Genomic DNA, 18,162 nt, shown 5'->3' on the forward strand with positions numbered 1-18,162 from the left:
GACCCCGGAGTCAGATGGCCGAGCCTTCAGTGGGGCGACGGCCTCCCCAAAGTTCCCCTGGCTCCGCCCCTGGGTCTTGTGTCCCTTGTGGTCCCCCCTAACCGCAGCTGTAGCCAGCAGAACACAGAAAAGGCACAGCGTGGCTTCTGAATTTAGGAGTAGCAAACATCACTCCTGCCATCACTGGTCCAAGTGTCACAGGGCCACTCCAGCAGCCCTGCGGGGAGGTGCACGCGGCAAGAGCAGTGGTGTGAGTGAGCAGTCTCCGGAGTGGCTCTCCCAGCCGCAGGCGAGCCTTTGCATGGCTGCAGGCCTGCCTCCAGCCCCGGCGGCGTGGAGCCAGAAGCACCCAGTCCGGTGTCTACTGTCAGAGTCCCCCGCAGCAGACATCTACCGCAGTCCTGACGGCCCCTCCAGGCTCTGCCACTCAGAGCTGGTCTTCCGGAGTGAGGGCCCATTGAGAGGGAAGGAAGAACAACCATGGACTCCGGAGGACTTCGGTGAGAAGGGGTGACCCAGGGCAAGGATTCAGGAAGCGGAAGCACCGTGATCCGCCAGCAGAAGAACCGTGATCCACCGGCGCAAGCTGAGATGGCCGAGGACCAGCTTTCTCGTCCCCCAGACCACACCACCCTCTCTTTAGCAGGCACACCTCAGAGAGGCAGGTTCGGTTCCAGACCGACTGCCAACAGATGAACTGCTTGGTTTCCCGACACACGGGAAAGTTATGGCTAGGCCACAATACTCTACTCAGTGAGACGGCCCTAGGTCTGCAGAACGCTGCACTTACCTTCAGCAGAAAATACTTTATGGCTAAAAAACACGGAGCATCATCAGACTCTCAGCAAGTCATCATCACGGGTCACACATCACAGAAATAAATATAATAATCATAACAAAAAGGTCTGAAACAATGCAAGAATCAGCGAGGTGTGACAGAGAGATAAGAAGTGAGCAAATGCTGCTGGAAACACGGTGCCGACAGGCCTGCCTGGCACAGAGACGCGCAGACTTTCCATCTGACAGCCTCACGCTGCCTGCGGAGCTGCGGCTGAGGTGTGCTGGGGCAGCAACACGCCCTGTCAGTCTGGGTGAAGGACGCTGCCCCATCTACCCTGTCCAGTCCGCAGCCGCTCCGAGAGGCCGGAACTCCTGGCTCTGCCACACTGACCATCGCCGGAAATTATAAACTATGAGTGAAGAAGATTCATTTCTAAAAATTGGGGGGGGGGTCCCACTTACCTCAGATCCAATTCTGGCTCCATGCAACGTGCCGTGCTGTCTTCCTTCGATCAAACCCAAACTGCTGCCTTCTTCGTAGCCCTCCTGGTATCCTTCCCCGTGGAACCTGTGATGGAGAGGCAAGCTTGATCAAAGAAGCAGGAGAAAGACTGCTCTTCCTGGAAGAAATTTTCTCTCCCACAGACCCCAGACTCAGCAAGACGAGACACAGTATAGAAGAAACCGTATTGAATGTAAGTCAGAAGACGGAGGGCACGACCCCAGCTCTACCCCCTCCGACGCTGCTGGCAAGCCGTCGCACCTCACGAAGCCCGATCTGCCTCCTCTACAGGGAGGGGAGGTGGGGGGGGGGCAAATTCATGAATCCCACACCTGGCAGGACACCAGAAACACAGGGAAGTTTTAGAGACACAAATTCGAGGGCTGGGCCCCGACACCCAGTCGGGAGGAAGGCCCGGGAGCGCTTTCTGAAACCTCCCAGGAGACTCCCGGGTGCAGCCAGGCCTGGAAGCCGTTGCTCTGGGAGTGCGACCTGCATGGCACGAAGTGCTTCCCAACACTGTGCCACACACGTGGCTTTCCATCGCAGCTCCGCACCCGGGAAGGGAGAAACGCCACCGGGTCACCGCAGAGCACGCATAGGCAGCGGTGCCAGGCATACAGGCACGGCTGGGGCTCTGCGGGCTCCACAGGGGCGTGGGACCATCCTAACCTGAAGTCACCACAAACAGCAGAGGTGGGACGGCGCCCCGCAGTGGGGCAGTGTCGCTCCCACGTCCTGGCGATGGGACCCCGGGGAGTGATCCCGCCTCCCGGTCTGTAAAACACCAGCGTCACAGACAGCGCTGCGCCAGTGGCCCGCAGCCCACCGAGCTCGCGGGTGGGCTCACGCCAAGCTCGAGACACACGTCAGCGCCTGGTGCTTAAACGCTCGCCCTCTTCCACGACGGAGGCCTACGGATGTGTCCAGTGGGCCGGGCCCTGGAGGAGGGTCCCCGGCGTCCCAGCCCCGGGCACTCCCCAGGGGCCCCGGGGGCAGCGGGATGGCGTCTGACCCATTTATCAGCCTGTCCGTGAATGCGGCCGTATGTCCCACCACGAAGGAACAAGGGAAAGGGGCAGCGCCCAGATGGCAAAGGTCCGTCCCACCCAAGTACGGGGCGTCCCCGGAGGAAGGCGGGCATTAGGCCGAGCAGATGCTCGGGGCGGCCCCGGACCGGGAGGCGGGTCTGGGGGAGCAGCTGGGCACGTGCCGCGCCGCCGCGGAGGAGGGGGAGGGGGAGGGGAGCCGCGGCTCCGGCACTTCGGCCCCACACGCGCCCGTGCCCGCCGCTGGCCCAGGCCGCCCCCGCCCCGACGCCCGCTCCCGCGTCGCCCCAGGCCCGCGCCGCCGTCGCAGCCGAAGGAAGACGCCGGCCCGGCCCCGCCACCCACCTTTCGTCCGCCATCACGATGGCGTCGAACATGTCTTGACTCCCCGCCATGGCGGCTCCGGCCCGGCCCGGCTCGCCCTGCCCCTCGGGCTCCGCCGCCCCGCACGGCCGCCACCCCCCGCGAGGCCGGAGCTCCCACTCACCGCTTCTGCGGAGGCGAGGCCACTTCCGGGGGGCGGCGGCGCGGGGCAGGCCGGGTAAGGACGGCGCGCCGGAGGGCCCAGCCCGCGCCGCGGAGGCCCGGACGCATGCGCGCCGGGGGCGGGGCCCGCGAAGTCGAGACACCTTTGCCCCCCCCCCCAAAAAAAAAGGGTTGAAATTCTAGGTGGGACGTCCAGGTGAGCGTGCAGGGGCGGCCCTTCCACTGGAGGAGCCCAGAGGGAATCCGGAGGGGAAAACCGATCGATTTCACTACGTGCAAATGCAAACTCGCTCCTGCCCAAAGTGGGGATAACATTAAAAAGCCAGCAACAATCCGGAGGTTTGTCCGAAATATCACAACGAAGGCAGTCGTGTGTGTGGCTTATGGAGAACTTGCTACCAAGGATAAGCAATGAGTGCATCCTCACAGGGGCGAAGAGACGGGCCAACGTTTGGAGGGCGGGATGCACGCTCAGGCGCGCAGAGTGGAGGAGGCGGTGCGCGCCCGTGACCTTGGAACTTCACCTCCGGCACGACCTCCCGGGTTCGCTGCAGCACCCCCTGCACGGGCGCCCCGCGGACTCCAGCAGCGCCCGACACGATGTAGGAGGCCGAAGGAAGGTCGTGGAAAATGCTCCTGATGTTCAAGGGAAGAACGTCTAGGTCTTCTCCCAGTCCAACCACATTACACAATTACTCTTTTAAAAAGAATGAAAGTACCCCAAAAGGTCCACGGTGACTAGATCTGGATTTTGAAATTACATTAATTTTTAAATGTCCTCTTTTATATGTTTTCTGAGTGGCCCCTGTTTTGTGATCCTCAGGAGCATAAGAAAGCCCCATAAGACATTTTTTCCCCCCAAAAGATGAAATTAAATAGACTTTGTATATTTTGTTCGTTAAATATCTTTTCGTTTTTAGGTCGGGGTTTTTTTGTTGTTGTTGTTTGTTTGTTTTTTTCTTCAGCAGCAGATAAAATCACAAAACAATTGGGATGTAGGAGAAAGGAAAAACAAGCAAACAAATACATACACTTTCCCACCCCTCTGGCCACCAATTAATTTTTTTTTTTAAGATCTGGTATATTCCTTTTAAAAAAGATTATTTATTAGAGAGAGTGCACGAGAGAGCACATGCGTGCAGGGGTGGGGCAGAGGGAGAAGGAGAGAATCCCAAGTCGATTCAGCGTTCAGCACAGAGCCAATGTAGGGCTCCAACCCAGGAACCCCAGACTATGACATGAGCTGAAACCAAGAGCGCCCGATGCTTAACCAACTGCACACCCAGGTGTCTGCCACCAGTTACTTTTTGCTAATCTTGTTACATTTTTTCCTTTTGCATTTTCTCACAAAAATAATCATATGTGTACAATTTTATACCCTTACCCCCGCCTACTAATGAGCTAATGAAAGTTAACATTATATTACAAAAATGTCCCAAGTAAGGGAATGGTTCTCTCGTTATTACATATATAAAATAGATTTTTTGAACATAACCTCTTCGGTTGAAAGAAAATGAAACAAGCTATTTCCTTCGGGATGGGAGTTAGTGTGTGGTGGAGAAACAGGCCAGTACAGGATAAAACCCACGGATATAAATATATATACAGGAGCGCCTGGGTGGCTCAGTTAGTTAAGTATCTGCCTTCACTCAGGTCATGATCCCAGGGTTCTAGAATGAGCCCTGAGTCTGGTTCCCTGCTCAGCGGGGAGACTGTTCCTCCCTCCCACTTGTGCTCTCACTCTATCAAATAAATAAATAAAATCTTAAAAAAATAATAAAGATGTATATAGAAGAGTAGAATCTTAATTCCAAACTAAAATAAATACTAAAATACTACCTTGAACCCAGACTGTTTTAACATTGGAGGGTAAAAGATTCATTGTGTTATCTTGGGTTTTCAATACTTGTTCACAAATTGCTTCCTTTTCAAATAGGCATCGGACTTTAAAAAAGAGGGACTCCAAGGTAGGAAAAGGGAATTTTAGTTTGGGAAATATTCACTTCTGGCATTGACCTTTTTCTTTTTTAATTTTACATACATCCGCCACCAAATACTCAGCAGCCTGCAAAACAAAACAAACCTGAACCTGTCGATCTATACTGCCAACCCAGAATCACACCCATTTTATCAGCGAGCTAAAACCAAAATGTGCCGTTTGTTCCCGTGGTGGTTAAAGAAAACTGCGGGTCTCTCAAAATTTAAACACATTTGATATATGTTTAAAAATAATCTGCAAGGGGGGCGCCTGGGTGGCTCAGTGGGCTAAAGCCTCTGCCTTTGGCTCAGGTCATGATCCCAGGGTCCTGGGATGGAGCCCCGCATCAGGCTTTCTGCTCAGCCGGGAGCCTGCTTCCTCCTCCCTCTCTGCCTGCTTGTGATCTCCATCTGTCAAATAAATAGATAAAATCTTTAAAAAATAGTAATAGTAATCATCTGCAAGGGTAGGGCCCTATCCTGTCGCAGATTAATTCTGCCCTTAGCTACAGAGCTGGAGGGCTCATTTCTGGCTAATGGACTGATGAGATTATAAGTAATCTTTCTTCTCCTGTAGGTGTTTCTGTGTTTGGTTTTTTTCCTTTAATCATGGAGGAAAAATGCCTTTCATAATCAGAAGGGGAAAAAAAGAAGTGATTTCAAATTCTTAAAAGGAAGTCATTAGATGACAACTTACTTCCAGGAAATAACTCTTCCTCTCAGTGTGTATTCACCAAAAATGAATGACAACACAACTGGGAAAAAAAAAAAAAAAAAGAGGCGTCTGGGGGCTTTAACATCCCAGTGTGACTCCCTGGGAAGGGAGAGAATCCAAGGACCGGGTCCCTTGCAGACTCTGGGGCTAATTCCCCTCCATTCCCTCCCCCAAAGTGGAGCTCTGGGAGCCGGAAAGGAAGGGCCACTTTCTTTTTTTCTCTTTCTTTTTAATCCACAATTTTAATTAAGTTTTTTATTTCCAATATAGTTAACATACGGTATAATGTTAGTTTCAGGTGGACCATATAGAAATTCAACACTTGCCTGCATCATCCCACACCATGTCCTGTGCTCACCACAACAGGTGCTCCCCTCCGTCCCCAACACCTACTTCCCGCCTCCCCCACCACCTCCCCTCTGGTTACTGTCAGTGTGTTCTCTGTGGTTAAGATTCAGTTTCTTTGTCTCTCCCTTCTTTTTCTTTGCTCATTTGTTTTGTTTCTTAAATTCCACATATGAGGGGCGCTTGGGTGGCTCAGTGGGCTGAAGCCTCTGCCTTTGGCTCAGCTCATGATCCCAGGGTCCTGGGATGGAGCCCCGCATCGGGCTCTCTGCTCAGCCGGGAGCCTGCTTCCCCCTCTCTCTGCCTGCCTCTCTGCCTACTTGTGATCTGTCTGTCAAATAAGTAAATAAAATCTTTAAAAAAAAAAAAAGAAAGAAAGAAAAGAAAACATTAAAAAAAAATTCTGCATATGAGTGACGTCCTATATGGGGCACCTGCGTGGCTCAGGTCGTGATCTCAGGGTCCTGGGCTGGAGCCCTGCGTCAGGCTCTCTGCTCGGCAGGCAATCTGCTTCTCCATCTCCCTCTGCGCGCTCTCTCTCTCTCTCTCTCTCAAATAAAGAAATAAAACCTTTCTTAAGAATGAGAGCGATCCAATCGTACTCGTCTGCCTCTGACTTAACTTCACTTTGCATAATTCTCTCCAGCTCCACCCTCATCGTTGCAAAAGGGAAGATTTCTTTTTAATATTTTACTTCATTTTTGTTTATTAATTTGAGAGAAAGAGTGAGTGGGTGAGAGAGCACGGGAGCAGGGGCAGAGGGAGAGGGAGCAGCAGATTCCCTGTTGAGCAGGGAGCTCCACGTGAGCTCGGTGAGGATCCCGGGATCATGGCCGGAGCCCCCCACGCGCCCTGCAAACGGCAATATTTCGTTCTTTCTTATGGCTGAGTAATACTCCATTGTGTATATACACCGCCTCTTCTTTATCCGTTCATCAATCGGTGGACACTGGGGCTGCTTCCAAACTGCTTCCAGTTTGGCTGTTGTAGATAATGGGGCTATAAGCGTCTGGGTGCATACGTCCCTTTGAATTGGCACTGGGGGTGGTAAACACCCAGGAGTGTGATTGCTGGATCGCAGGGCAGTTGTATTTGTAGCTTCTTGAGCAGGAAGCTCCGTCCTGTCATCCAGTGCGCCTTCCTGGGGGGGCCACTTTCTCCCTGCCTGCTCAGGAATCTCTTGGAGCCAAATGACGGGAGACTTGCGGTGGGGACTGGGGGTCGGGCGTTGTGACCAGTGACCAAGAGACCTCTCAGAAGGGCCCTGGCCAGCAAGGACCAGCCTCCAACCCTGGGACAGCTCTGAGATTTGGGCCAGAGCTGGTGACCCCTAGTCTCCCCCCGCCCCCGGCCCCGCTGAGGCTTCTAATTACTCCAGCATCCCGATGGCCCTGGGACCCACAGGAACACAGCCAGGGCTTCCAAGGGCGAGAAGGAGAAAAGAGGAGTCTGGGCAGGGAGGCCGCACCAGAATTCCTTAACGCTGCGTGGGTCTCAGGGGAGTTCTATGCTTATGCAGAAGCAGAGACTATGGGGGGGAGGATGGGGGGGAGTAGCACAGAGACCCGGCCGCGGTCCTTTCACCAAGAGGGGACCAACTTCTCCCGCACACCCTTGTGCTCCCTTGGGCTTGGCTGTGCCGCGGTCCCAAACACACAACCCAACGTCTTCGTGGCCTCTGCCAGGAAGGGCTCATTCCCGCTAACACAGAGTCCAGGATGGGCTTGGCGGGGTCGGCATGGTGGGGTGGGGGGGGAAGTGTGTCTCCAAAACCGTGAGCTTCAAAGTAAATACAGTTCTAAAAGAAACTATGAATGTTTGAAGACGAGCAGATGCCCCACTTGTGAAGCTCACTTTGCAAAGACCCCGTGACAGAGTGGACGCCCTGTGGATGGTGGCAGGTGGCTGGGAAGGGCCCCCCGGGGCCAGAGGAGGGAGGAGGGGTAGGGTGGCCTTCCACGGTGGCCCCTCGGAGAGGGAGTGGTCCTGTTGAGGCTGCGTGAGGTGGTGAAGGCAGGATCCAGCCCTGACCGCCCCCCCAACCTGCTGTCACTGGAGAGGACCCGTGAGGGCTCATGAACCCCTAGCAGAGGCTGTAGAGGGTCTCTGCCGTGTGACACACCCCTTCCTTTCTTCAGAGGGGCCCCAGCTCTGGTCCTCCAGTGTCTGTCTTCCCAGGGCTATGGCCTCTTCTGGCCCCAGCACCCCTCTCTGGGCTCCCTCCCCTCTGCCCCTCCTGGCGGCCCCCATTCTTCCCCTGCCTGGGAGAGACCCCTCACTTCCCACCTCTGTGGAGCAGACATTCCTGCTGTGACACTTCCTTGTCCTGGCCTGACTACCGGCCTCCCAGCAGGGCAGTGACATCAGAAGGCAAGGCTGGGGCTCCCTGTAAGCCTTGGGTGGTGGAGGGGAGACACCCAGTGTAGGGTCTGCAGCAGTAAAGGCCAACCCCCTTTCCCACTTCTGCTCTGCTCAGAGTGTGGTGGTGCGGGAGGAAACCAGCTCTTCTGGGCCTCAGTGGAACTCACCTCCCCCGACCCCGGGGGCTCAGTGTGCTCATCTGTAATAGGGGAGGCACACAGGTGCGCACCTGCAGGGTTGGTAAGAGAAGGTGCCTGGCCGGCCGGAGGTGCATAAACATGTTAGGAACTATTGGCAACACGATAACTTCCTGGTGTGTCCTGGTGTGTGTCTAATGGTGGGGCACGGAAGGGCAGGAGCCTTCCCTCCCCTCGGAGCGCTCCTGGGGTCCAGCATCCCCAGTTCCTTTGGCCCGGAGTCGGCGGGAGGCGGAGACCGTGTCAGGGCACCCGCCACTGGGGGGCGCCGTTGCGCCTCCGGCCGCTCCTCCCAGCGCGCTCCGGGCCACCTGCCGCCTGGGCCGGGGGGAGTCCCTCTCCCCGCCGCGGGACGGGTCTTATCCCGGACTTCATTCCCCGAGCCAGGCTGGAAGAGCGTTGATAAGGACCCGCTCCTCCGTGGGTCAGACCCTTTCTCAGGTTATCACCTGTAATTCCCTTTTTAAAATTTTTTTTATATATTCATTTTATTTATCTATTTATTTGACAGGCAGAGATCCCAAGTAGGCAGAGAGGCAGGCAGAGAGAGAGGAGGAAGCAGCCTCCCTGCTGAGCAGAGAGCCTGATGCGCTGGATCCCAGGACCCTGAGACCATGTCCTGAGCTGAAGGCAGAGGCTTGACTCACTGAGCCACCCAGGCGCGTCTATCACCTGTAATTCTTTAAAAACGTCCCTTGGAGCCGGATGTTACCAGTGATACTCAGGGTGGACGCTGAGACTGGGGGTGGGAGGCTAGTTGGCTTCCGACAGACCGATGTTAAAGCCCTCCCAGGGTTGGCCACCCCAGACCACAGGCCTCCGTCCATTACCACGTGCTCCAGCCTCTACCCAGCCAGCCCCCATGAGAGCAGGGCCTGACCCACTGCCCGTGTCCAGCTCTGAGGCCGCAGAGGACACATGGAGGACACATGTCCAGGACCAGCTGACATCACCCAGCGCTGATGGAGGAACGCGATCGTGGAACCTGCGTCCCAGGTCTCCCAGGAAGGGTTTTCCCCCATCAGCCTGCTTTGGTCTGGGCCCAGCTGCCCACAGCTCTCAGACTCCTCATGGAGGGCTGGTGTTGGATCCAGGCTTCACCTGGGCCTGGGCTCCCCTGCCCCCCACTCCACCTGAGATCCAGGACCCAGAGGGCAGGGCAGCTGAGAAGGAAGGAGGTGACCCCCAGCCTCCCCTGGGGGTCTCCCACATCCCCCTGCCAGGGCCCCAGCAGTGCCCGGCCTGATGTCAGTTGGGGGGGTGAAGCCCCAGCCTGGCGCCCTCCCCAAGCTCCCAGTCTTCCCTGCGGTAAACTCAGTTAGGGTGGTTGCGAGGCCTGACTGCTCTAGTGTACATTAAAGGTAGTCCCTGGATAACTGGCTGCACAATCCAGAAGCGACTGGAAAGATTTGTAGTGTGCATACCCTTTCCAACAAAGCAACCCTACTCATGTCTCTCCCTCTGTCGTGGGTTGAATGGTGCCCCCCAAAAGATGTGTCCCAGTCTTCACCCACAGAACCAGAGAACGTGACCTTGGTTGGGAAACGTTTCTTTGCAGAAGTCAAGTTCTCGAGACAAGATCATCCCGCATTACCCACCTGGGCCCTCCAACTACTGACAAGTGTCATGTTATAACACAGAAAAGCAGACACACAGAGGGGCCACATGAAGACGGAGGCAGACACTGGAGGGGCGCAGCCACAGCCCAGGGATGCCCGCCCCCCCCCCAGAAGCTGGAGGAGGCAGGAAGGACCCTTCCCCAGTGCCTCCAGAGGGAATGAGGCCCACTCATGCCTTGATTTTGGACTTCTGGCCTCCGGATGGAGAGAATACACTTTTCTTGTTCTAAGCTTCCTGCTTCTTTGTCATTTGTGATGGGAGCTCTAGGAAATGAATGCAGGATGTTTGAGGAGTGCTGCTGGGAAGAGGGGACCGAGCGGCGACCCAGAGCCTAGGCCAAGCCAGGCCGAGGCGCCGAGCACCCTGTCCTCTGCGGCTGGGATCCTGTGCCGGTCTAGGTGGGCTAGCTTAACCAGGGTGGCTGGGGAAGCCTGGATCGAACAAACAGGCAGGACGGGCAGGATGGGTCCCCACCGTGGGGACTGAAGATTCCACAGTGAGTGGAAGTGCAAGGAAGCCAGGTGGAGCCGCCCAGGGACCTGCATCCCTGTGCTGGGGAACCCCCAGGACCCCCGTGGCCCGTGGAATGAAGCACATCTTCTCCATCTGGCCAGAAGGAGCCCACCTCGCCGGGGTGCACCCCCTCTCCGCCAGCCAATAGAGCCCTCCGGAAGACAGGGACACGGAGCCAGCTCCCCAGGGCACTCAGAGCCCCCTGGGGACTTGCGACTCTCCTGCCAGCAAACCAGGCAGGGCACCCACTCCTTCCACAGCCTTCCCTGAGCCCGAGGGGGTGTGGGCTCACACTCTCTCTTCTCGTCACCAGCAGATCTTCTGGAGACAGACTGGGCAGCCAGACAAAATAGAGGACACCCGGTTAAGTCTGACGTTCAGATGAACAATAAATAATTTCTGAGCATAAGTATATCTCATATTTCATGGGATATACTTCTACTAAAAAGTGTGCTGCTTCTCCTAAATTCTCATGTAACGGGGCTGTCGTGTTTCTACTTGCTAGACTTGACAACTGCCGAAGGCGGAGGGAGATACAGCAAGAGAGCAAGCCCACCTTCCTATGAGTCGAGGCCTGTCAACGGGGTGAATGCAAGATCCAGCCTTGAAGACTCTTCCCCGTCTCCTGCCAGAGGACCCACGTCAGCCACAGAAACGGTCATCCCAGATTTTGGCCGCCAGGTCAAGTGAAAACGTGACCTAGAGTGAAAAAGTATTAACCATCAACACTTTAGTGTGAATTAGTTCACAAAGATGTGCATCTACTCATTACTATGGGCTGTGCTGTGGGGAGGACACTCCACTTCATTTTCCCCTGAAGTGTTTGTCTCCAGGGCACAGATCACATGTAAACAGGCTTCCCACGACTGTCGACCTGGGCTCCACGTGTGAATCACTGGCAAGTGTCACAAAATCTTAGATGTCCAGGCCGCATCCGGTCCAATTAGACCCCATCGCCCGGGACCAGATTTTCCCCTAGGTTACTCTGCCGTGCAACCAAATTTAAGAACCAGTGGAAATAACTGTTCCCGGCCACAAGTTCTAGTGCTGGTGAGGGCTGTCGTCTGGGAGCCCACTTGGTCCCAACCATCTCACGGACAGAATTCCATGCGACTCTCCCCACCGTCCCGCAATGCACACCTTGTCCAGCTCACCGTCCACAGGAGGACACAGACTCACAGAGTGACTCACTTACTCAAGGCAGTACAGTTAACGGGTGTGGGGGGACCCACTGCCTGACCCCACAGCCCTCCCGTCATACGGCTTCCGCGCTACGCACCTTGGGTTATGTGCCTTCCCTCTGAGGTCCTGGACTCCCTCACCTGGGCAAGGGCCAGAGGATGCGGGTCAGCAGGTGGGGCTCACCCGGCACTGCCACCTGGGGCGGGAGTAGGGTGGCGGGGTCAGCTCTGGGCACGTCTGCGACAGTGGGGGTGAGTGCCAGGATAGACTGGGGAGTCCTTGTGGGGGGTGTGGAAGGCACCTCACGAAATGGCCTCGGGAGACTAACTCTGATCTTTGGCAGACGACCAGCCAACCTGAGCACCCAGAAACTCCCGGCCGACGGGGTGAACTGGACTCTTGCCCGCACTAGGCCCAGAGCGGGGGCTCCACGCCTCCCCACCCTCTCCAACCTGCCCTCGTGTTACAGGTGAAAACACTGAGGCTCGAGAGGCCAATGATTTCCTCCAGAACGAACAGCTGGCGGGGCAAATTTTGTCCTAAGAAGCACAGCAACTTCTTCACAATTTTCAGTAGTCATGACCACTGGTTACCACTGGCGTCTAGTGGATGGTGGTCTAGTGGACGGAGCGGCGGGGGTCGCTGTTCATCATCCCAGCTCCCTCGGGAACACCTGCAACCCCCACCCCACCCCCGCCAAGACTGCCCTCACCACCCAGATCCTAGCAGAGCCGAGGACGCCGGCACCCTGGCCCATGCAGCCTCCACTGTTGGGTTAACCTAACCTACAATTCAACCCACCTCAGCCCCGGCCTCCAGGGAGGCTGCGATGACCAGGAGCTTCTGTAGAAAGTGCAGTTTTAAACACAGCAAACGCACCAGTGTCTCCTCTGAGCTCAACGCCGGGCTCTGTTCTCTTCCCGCCCCCCCTCGAAGGCATCGCATCCCAGCTGGGTAAGGAAAGGCGACTTCTGGTACAAATTGTGCTTTAATGTAGAAAACAACACTCATGTACATCATAAATACAACACGGGGGGGGTATAAATAAAGTAAGAAAATATAGAGATGTACATATCAAACAAAATAAATTACGCATAAATACCACGTTGGCAACTAAGTGCTGGGGAAGGGCCCCTCTCCTCGCTGCTTCTGCAAGTGACTGACAAGACCGGGGGCTTCCAAACCCAACCCCTCCCGGCTGCTGAACGGGATGTGCAGGTCTCCCTAAGGGGGAAGGCGGCCAAGTCCCACCGCCTGGCAAAAAGGCTGGCAATGGGGAAACAGCCCCACAGGCCATGTCTGCTCTGCTCTGGTCCGTATCCACGGCTGCAGAGAAAGGAGGGAGCGTGCCAGGGGCAGAGACCCACGGGGCTCTGTCCAGAGAGGTGCTTGTGGGAAACCCACATGCCCAGAGCTGATGGGATCCCAGAGGAGGAGGGCTGCTGCGTTTGTCCTTGCGTCCTGTCCCTCCGAGCAGGTGGTCGTTCCCTCAGGGGACCAGACCGAGCCCTGCAAGTGTTGGCTATGCCCGGGGCACTGAAGGTCAAGGGGAGGAGCAAGTGAATTCCTTGATGTGCCCTGGGCAGACTGCCAAGTAGTCCGGTGAAGGTTATCCCTCCCAGAAGCAGCCGTAGTGGGGAGTTCTTAAGGGCTACCCAGGCTGGAGGAGGCCCCGGGCTCCCCCTGCTTCCGAAGCCTGGTTGGCCATGCCTGCGCCTTCCATGTCCTGGAAGGGTTATGGAAGAGCCAGCACTGCTCTCTGCAGTGGAGAGCTCGATCAATTATGCTGTGGTAGAGGTGAATTTACCTAGGGTTTCACAAAGCTGATCGCCTGTACGGGAGTTTAAACTGACCGCTTTTCTTCTGGCTGCTCCTGCTGGAAATGACGGGAGAGAGATCTGTAGAACACTTCAGCTTGGCCTAACAATCTTTCCAAAGGTAGTGAGCTCCCGGTCAGTGGAGGTATTCAAGCGGGATCAGGGCAGCACAGCAACTGTCCAGCAACGGCAAAGGAGCGGGGTGGGGGCTTATGATTTCACGAGCGTACAAGTCTATCCGCTAGAAACTGGGACAGCCAATGTCCGACTCTGTATGTACAAGTTCTAGATGTTTCTTCCTAAAGCTAACTGGAGCACGGGCCCAGGATTGTACTTGTAGAAGCACGGCCAGAACCCGCTTTGCAAGAGCCACAGGTCGGCCACGGTCCTGTCCTCTGAGGGTGGGGTGGGCGCAGGGGGAGGCCGCAGCCCCACTCATTTTTGGAAGCTGGGACTCTTCACTAGTCCCATTTTGGTGGCAATCCCAAAAGGGTCCATGCTGTCTGTTTCTAGGGGGGCAGAAAACCCATCAGCCTCCACGTGGTCCTGGAGGTCCCTGGGCTCCGCCAGGCTCCCGGGCAGCATGGGCAAGAAATGGGACAGAGGCAAAAAGCCCCGGTCCTTGTACAGCTGCCTTTGTTTCGCACTGCTCAGGGAGACGGGGAGACGGTGCTTCTTGGACCGGTACACGTTGTAGCCATCAGGGCGGATCTCCTCCTCGAAAGCACAGTCTCCGGCGGAGTACTGAGGCTAGGGAGAAAAGGGGAGGGCCGTGAGTACCAGGGGGAGCCCCTTGGGGTGACATCACCAGAAGCAGCAGAGAGGCTGGGCACAGGGGACCATCTGAGCTACAGACTCCCATGTGGGTCCACGTGATGGGTCCTACAAATGGGTGTGTGTACTTACACTTAAAGGATGTGCTTATGCATGTAAATTCATGCTTATAGAAAGTATGCATTACATTAATATACACACCGAACGTATACGGATATAAACACGATAAATTATCATATGAACCATGAAGTATGACATACTAAATATACTTCAATATAAGCTTGTACTGCTTTATAAACTTTATATAAAACCTTATGTAAACTTTATAAACTCGCTTTATATACCTTTATAACCTTTGTACACACGCGCCAAGTTCAGGTGGGTATTTCACATGTGGTTTACGTATGGGCCCAAGATCTGTATATACAGATTATCTGTGTATTTTTTCTCTCTCCCTCCCTAAATCACGCCATTTCTTCAATTTAGTATTGTTCCGAGCAACAGAGGCATAAAACCAGCCATGCAACATGAGTGTCTGTGTCCCTGATCCCCACCCTTACGGGAAACACAGGACTAGTCCCTGGCGGCCACCGACACTTGGGGAGACCCTGCTGAACTAGGTAGGCTCTCCGATCCCATCTGGGAACCAGATTAAAGCACCTATTCCCCATTCAGACCTGCGTTCAGTGAGCGGTGGGCCATTCTGAGGCCTTTTTTCGGGTGCCCCTATAGGCAACGTAGGCCCCCATGGGGTCCTTCCTTCTAGGGCCCAGAGCCTTCAGAGCAACTTGCCAGGATTATCAAGATAAAGCCGGCCCCTCCCCCCAGGCCCAGGACAGAGCCTGCACCCAGCGGGGTGGCGGGAAATGCAAGCCGAAGGGCGGAAAAGCAGCCGCTGGGGTCCCAGAACGCTGGTAGCCAGACGGGTACCGTGAGCCAAGTCCTGTGCCAAACGGAGGAAGGTCATTACCCTGTGGGGGACACAGAGGGCGCAGGGAGGGCTGGGCTGGTAAACAACCCCGGGAGGCACCCAGTCGCGTTTGTGCCCAAGCCTACAAAGGTCGCTGAACTGCAGGTGGGTGAGCGCTGTGCTGATAAGGCACTGATAAGGTTCAGGTCTCCTGAAGCCTCGGCCAGCCCAGCTCCCGGCGAGGGGACAGGGCTACCAGACAGCGGGGGAATTGCAAACCCATAACACAACAAGGAAGAGAAAGCAACGGTGGCACCATTTCACGGTCCCGGTCCTTTGGGACAAACTAGCACCCCCCACCCCATTCTCTTCTCCAAACAGGAAAGCAACTGATTTCCATCCAGTTGCTTGGAAAAAGTGCAATTTATTTAAAAAAAAAAAAAAAGGCAAAACAAAACAAACAACTCCTCCGTCTTGGCTAAGCCATACCCAAGGGATCAAGAAACAGAGCAGGATTTTAGGGGAAGGGACACCCCTCCACCCCAAAATCTGGACTACACTGGTGGACTGGACCCATCTGCGCCGGCGGGTCCTCCAGACCTTCCTTCCCACCGCCCCAAGTAAATGTCACAACAAAAGTTGCAACTGCGGGTTTGGGGGCGGCCTCGGGTGTCAGCTTTCAGCAAGCCGACCACCTCCTTTCTTTCCCTCCGTCTGGTCCTTTCGCGCGGGACTCCGCCATAAAACCTGAAACCGACTCCTCTGGATAAATGCGCTACACCGGCCTCAGAGACACAAAACAACTGGGACACTAAAAAGATGCGCGCTGAGGGGGGAGGCCCGGCATCTGCATCTTTTCGGGGCGGTGGGGGCATCCCGGGAGGCGCGGTCTCCCCCCGCCCCGCCCCATCCCCCCGCCCCGCCCCGCCCCGCTCCTCCCGCCGCGTCCCCGACCCAGCGGGGCTGCATTGAGGCCCCAGCGCGGGGCCGGGACCTCACACAGCCTCTTCTGTGCGCCCGGGGGCGCGGGAGGGGCGCGGGCTCCCTTTGAACTCCCAGTCTTTGTTCCCAGAGACCGAGACCCGATCTCCGCGCACTTCCTGCCCCGAGACCTCGATGGTTACCTGGGCCTACCCAGCCCGCCCCCCGCCCCAGCACCCTCCCCGCAAAGCATCTACAGTACAGGTGAGCGCGACCCAAGGACGAACACGCCCCCGGAGTATTCTTCCAACACGTCGGCAAAAACCACACTGCTTTCCCAGTAAATATACATTAAGGGGGGGGGGGGACCGTCCCAAATGTAATTTCTCCTGACTTGTGTGAAGGCTGGCTTTTTAAAAACGATCCAAGCGGTGAATATCCTTTCTCGTGCCTTCCTTTTACTGTACACCGCAGGGAGGGACACGGGGGGCGAGGACCACACACGCGCACGCCCAGACTGAAAAGGCCCGAGGTGGGTTTCACTGTTTAATGTCAAAGGAAGCCGAGTCAGCGCTTCCTCTGTCCCACTGGGCCGGCCTTCGGCTCGACCGGAGATGCAGAGACAGCTCTCACGCATTCTCTGGCGGCCATCCGGGACTCCCCGTGAACTTGCGGAGAAAGAAATTCGCACATCAGCTTCATCGGGCCCTTTGGCGTCCTCCCTTTCGAGCCTCATGCCGGACCCGGGGCATTAAGCGAGGAGAGCTTGGATTCGATCCAGCACGCCCAGCTCCCCTGCGGGGCCCCGCCTGGGCACAGGCGTCCGTCCCGCGCCCCAGCGCGTATCCTCCCGCGGAGACACCTACCAGCCCTTGCATCCTGCCGTCCGCACCCATGCAGAGATAGCGGTCGCTGTACACGCCCTTGATGGCCACCGTCCGCAGAGCGACTGCCCGGATCTCCACCAAACCTGGGCGCGAGAGAAGCAGAGGGCTGCAGCCGGGACCCGCGGGGCCCCCAACACGTGGATGCGGTGGGCGCGCAGGCCCAGGCCCTCCCCCACTCCCCTGACTTCTCGTGCTGCCTAGGACCCTGGGGAGGGAATGGGACTCCCAAGTGCCAAGATCTGGAGTTCCTGGGAGTGGGGGGTTCGCGGGAACTGAAGGGGGCAAGCGAACGATAAGGCGTGGGTGCAGGGGGTCCACGTGCCGGCACCCCCCTCTCTCAGCTCCCCGCGCTGTCAGGGGCCGCGGGCAGGGAGCAGAACGCAGTGGGGCCAAAACGTGGGTTTCTCGAAAGAGGGAAAGGGAAGGGACACCGGGGCGAGTGGGCACTCACTGTGCGCGCTCTGGCCCCGCGCGCAGTCAACCCCGCCGTCGGCACGGATGCGCAGGAAGCAGCTGGAGAGGCCGTGGGGGCCGGCGGTGTACAGGTGCCGTAGGCGGATGGGCTCACCCCAGCCATAGTGCACGTGCGGCCCCGCGTCCGAGAAGGCTAGGGGGCGCCCGGCTGCGGCCAGCCAAAGGCCGGCTAGGACCAGCGCGCGGGCTACCGCGCACCGACTCGCGGCGCTCCGCATGGCACCTCCCTCGGGCTCGGCACGCAGTTCAGGCGGCGAGGGTGCGGGAAGCTGGGCGGCAGCAGGACTGCGGGTGCAGCGGCGGGGTGGGTCCCTCCAGCCAGCAGTGCCCTCCGGGCGCCTGGGCGCTCGGCGCTCCTGCTCCGACGGCACAGCGGCCCGAGGCCAGCGGCCTTATATAGCGCGTCTTACCTTCGCGGCGGGTGGGTGCCCGCGACACCCGAGCATTTCTTATCAGGATTGCATCAGCCCTCCGCCCCCCGCACACACCCACTCACACCCCGCCTCCCGCCCCAGCCCCTCCCCGGACCCCGCCCGGGTGACCCCGCCCAGGCCTCCCAGATCTGGGGGAGGAGAGGCCCCGTTTCACCGGAGGGTTCGGGGGAGTTCCCCCCAGCAGCGCAGGGAGACTCTCCTTGGCTGGGAGAGTCTGA

General features: G+C 57.0%; 2 protein-coding genes across 8 annotated transcripts in view; both read right to left on the minus strand.

The window, feature by feature from the left end:
* The window catches only part of LTO1 (LTO1 maturation factor of ABCE1), a 112,948-nt gene extending 110,016 nt beyond the window's left edge, over positions 1-2,932 (minus strand). For 3 of the 7 annotated variants that reach the window (XM_045066238.1, XM_045066246.1, XM_045066241.1), the window contains exons 1-2: positions 2,819-2,932; positions 1,243-1,348 (exon numbers count right to left, since the gene is read on the minus strand). In XM_045066238.1, coding sequence (XP_044922173.1) covers positions 1,243-1,348; positions 2,819-2,925 — 213 coding nt within the window. In that variant the 5' untranslated portion in view covers positions 2,926-2,932. The other 4 variants (XM_045066240.1, XM_045066247.1, XM_045066235.1 and 1 more) reach the window with 2 other exon arrangements.
* Positions 2,933-12,763: 9,831 nt separating this feature from the next.
* FGF19 (fibroblast growth factor 19) lies at positions 12,764-17,953 on the minus strand. Its single transcript, XM_004759618.3, has 3 exons — positions 17,488-17,953; positions 17,016-17,119; positions 12,764-14,294 (listed from the first exon to the last, which is right to left on the minus strand). The coding sequence occupies exons 1-3, from the start codon at positions 17,726-17,728 to the stop codon at positions 13,980-13,982; spliced, it is 660 nt and encodes a 219-aa protein (XP_004759675.1). The 5' UTR covers positions 17,729-17,953; the 3' UTR covers positions 12,764-13,979.
* Positions 17,954-18,162: the final 209 nt, after the last annotated feature.

The sequence above is a fragment of the Mustela putorius genome, unplaced genomic scaffold (assembly GCF_011764305.1).
Source record: "Mustela putorius furo isolate JIRA1106 unplaced genomic scaffold, ASM1176430v1.1 tig00000127_pilon_pilon_pilon, whole genome shotgun sequence".
NCBI classification, from domain to species: domain Eukaryota; kingdom Metazoa; phylum Chordata; class Mammalia; order Carnivora; family Mustelidae; genus Mustela; species Mustela putorius.

Bases quoted from the DNA above. Each gene is read 5' to 3' on its own strand.
- FGF19 (XM_004759618.3), bottom strand. From the start codon at position 17,728: ATGCGGAGCGCCGCGAGTCGGTGCGCGGTAGCCCGCGCGCTGGTCCTA. The intron at 17,120-17,487 runs GTGAGTGCCCAC...TCTCGCGCCCAG, and splicing joins GCGGGGCCAGAGCGCGCACA to GTTTGGTGGAGATCCGGGCA. The intron at 14,295-17,015 runs GTAGGTGTCTCC...TTTTCTCCCTAG, and splicing joins ACGGCAGGATGCAAGGGCTG to CCTCAGTACTCCGCCGGAGA.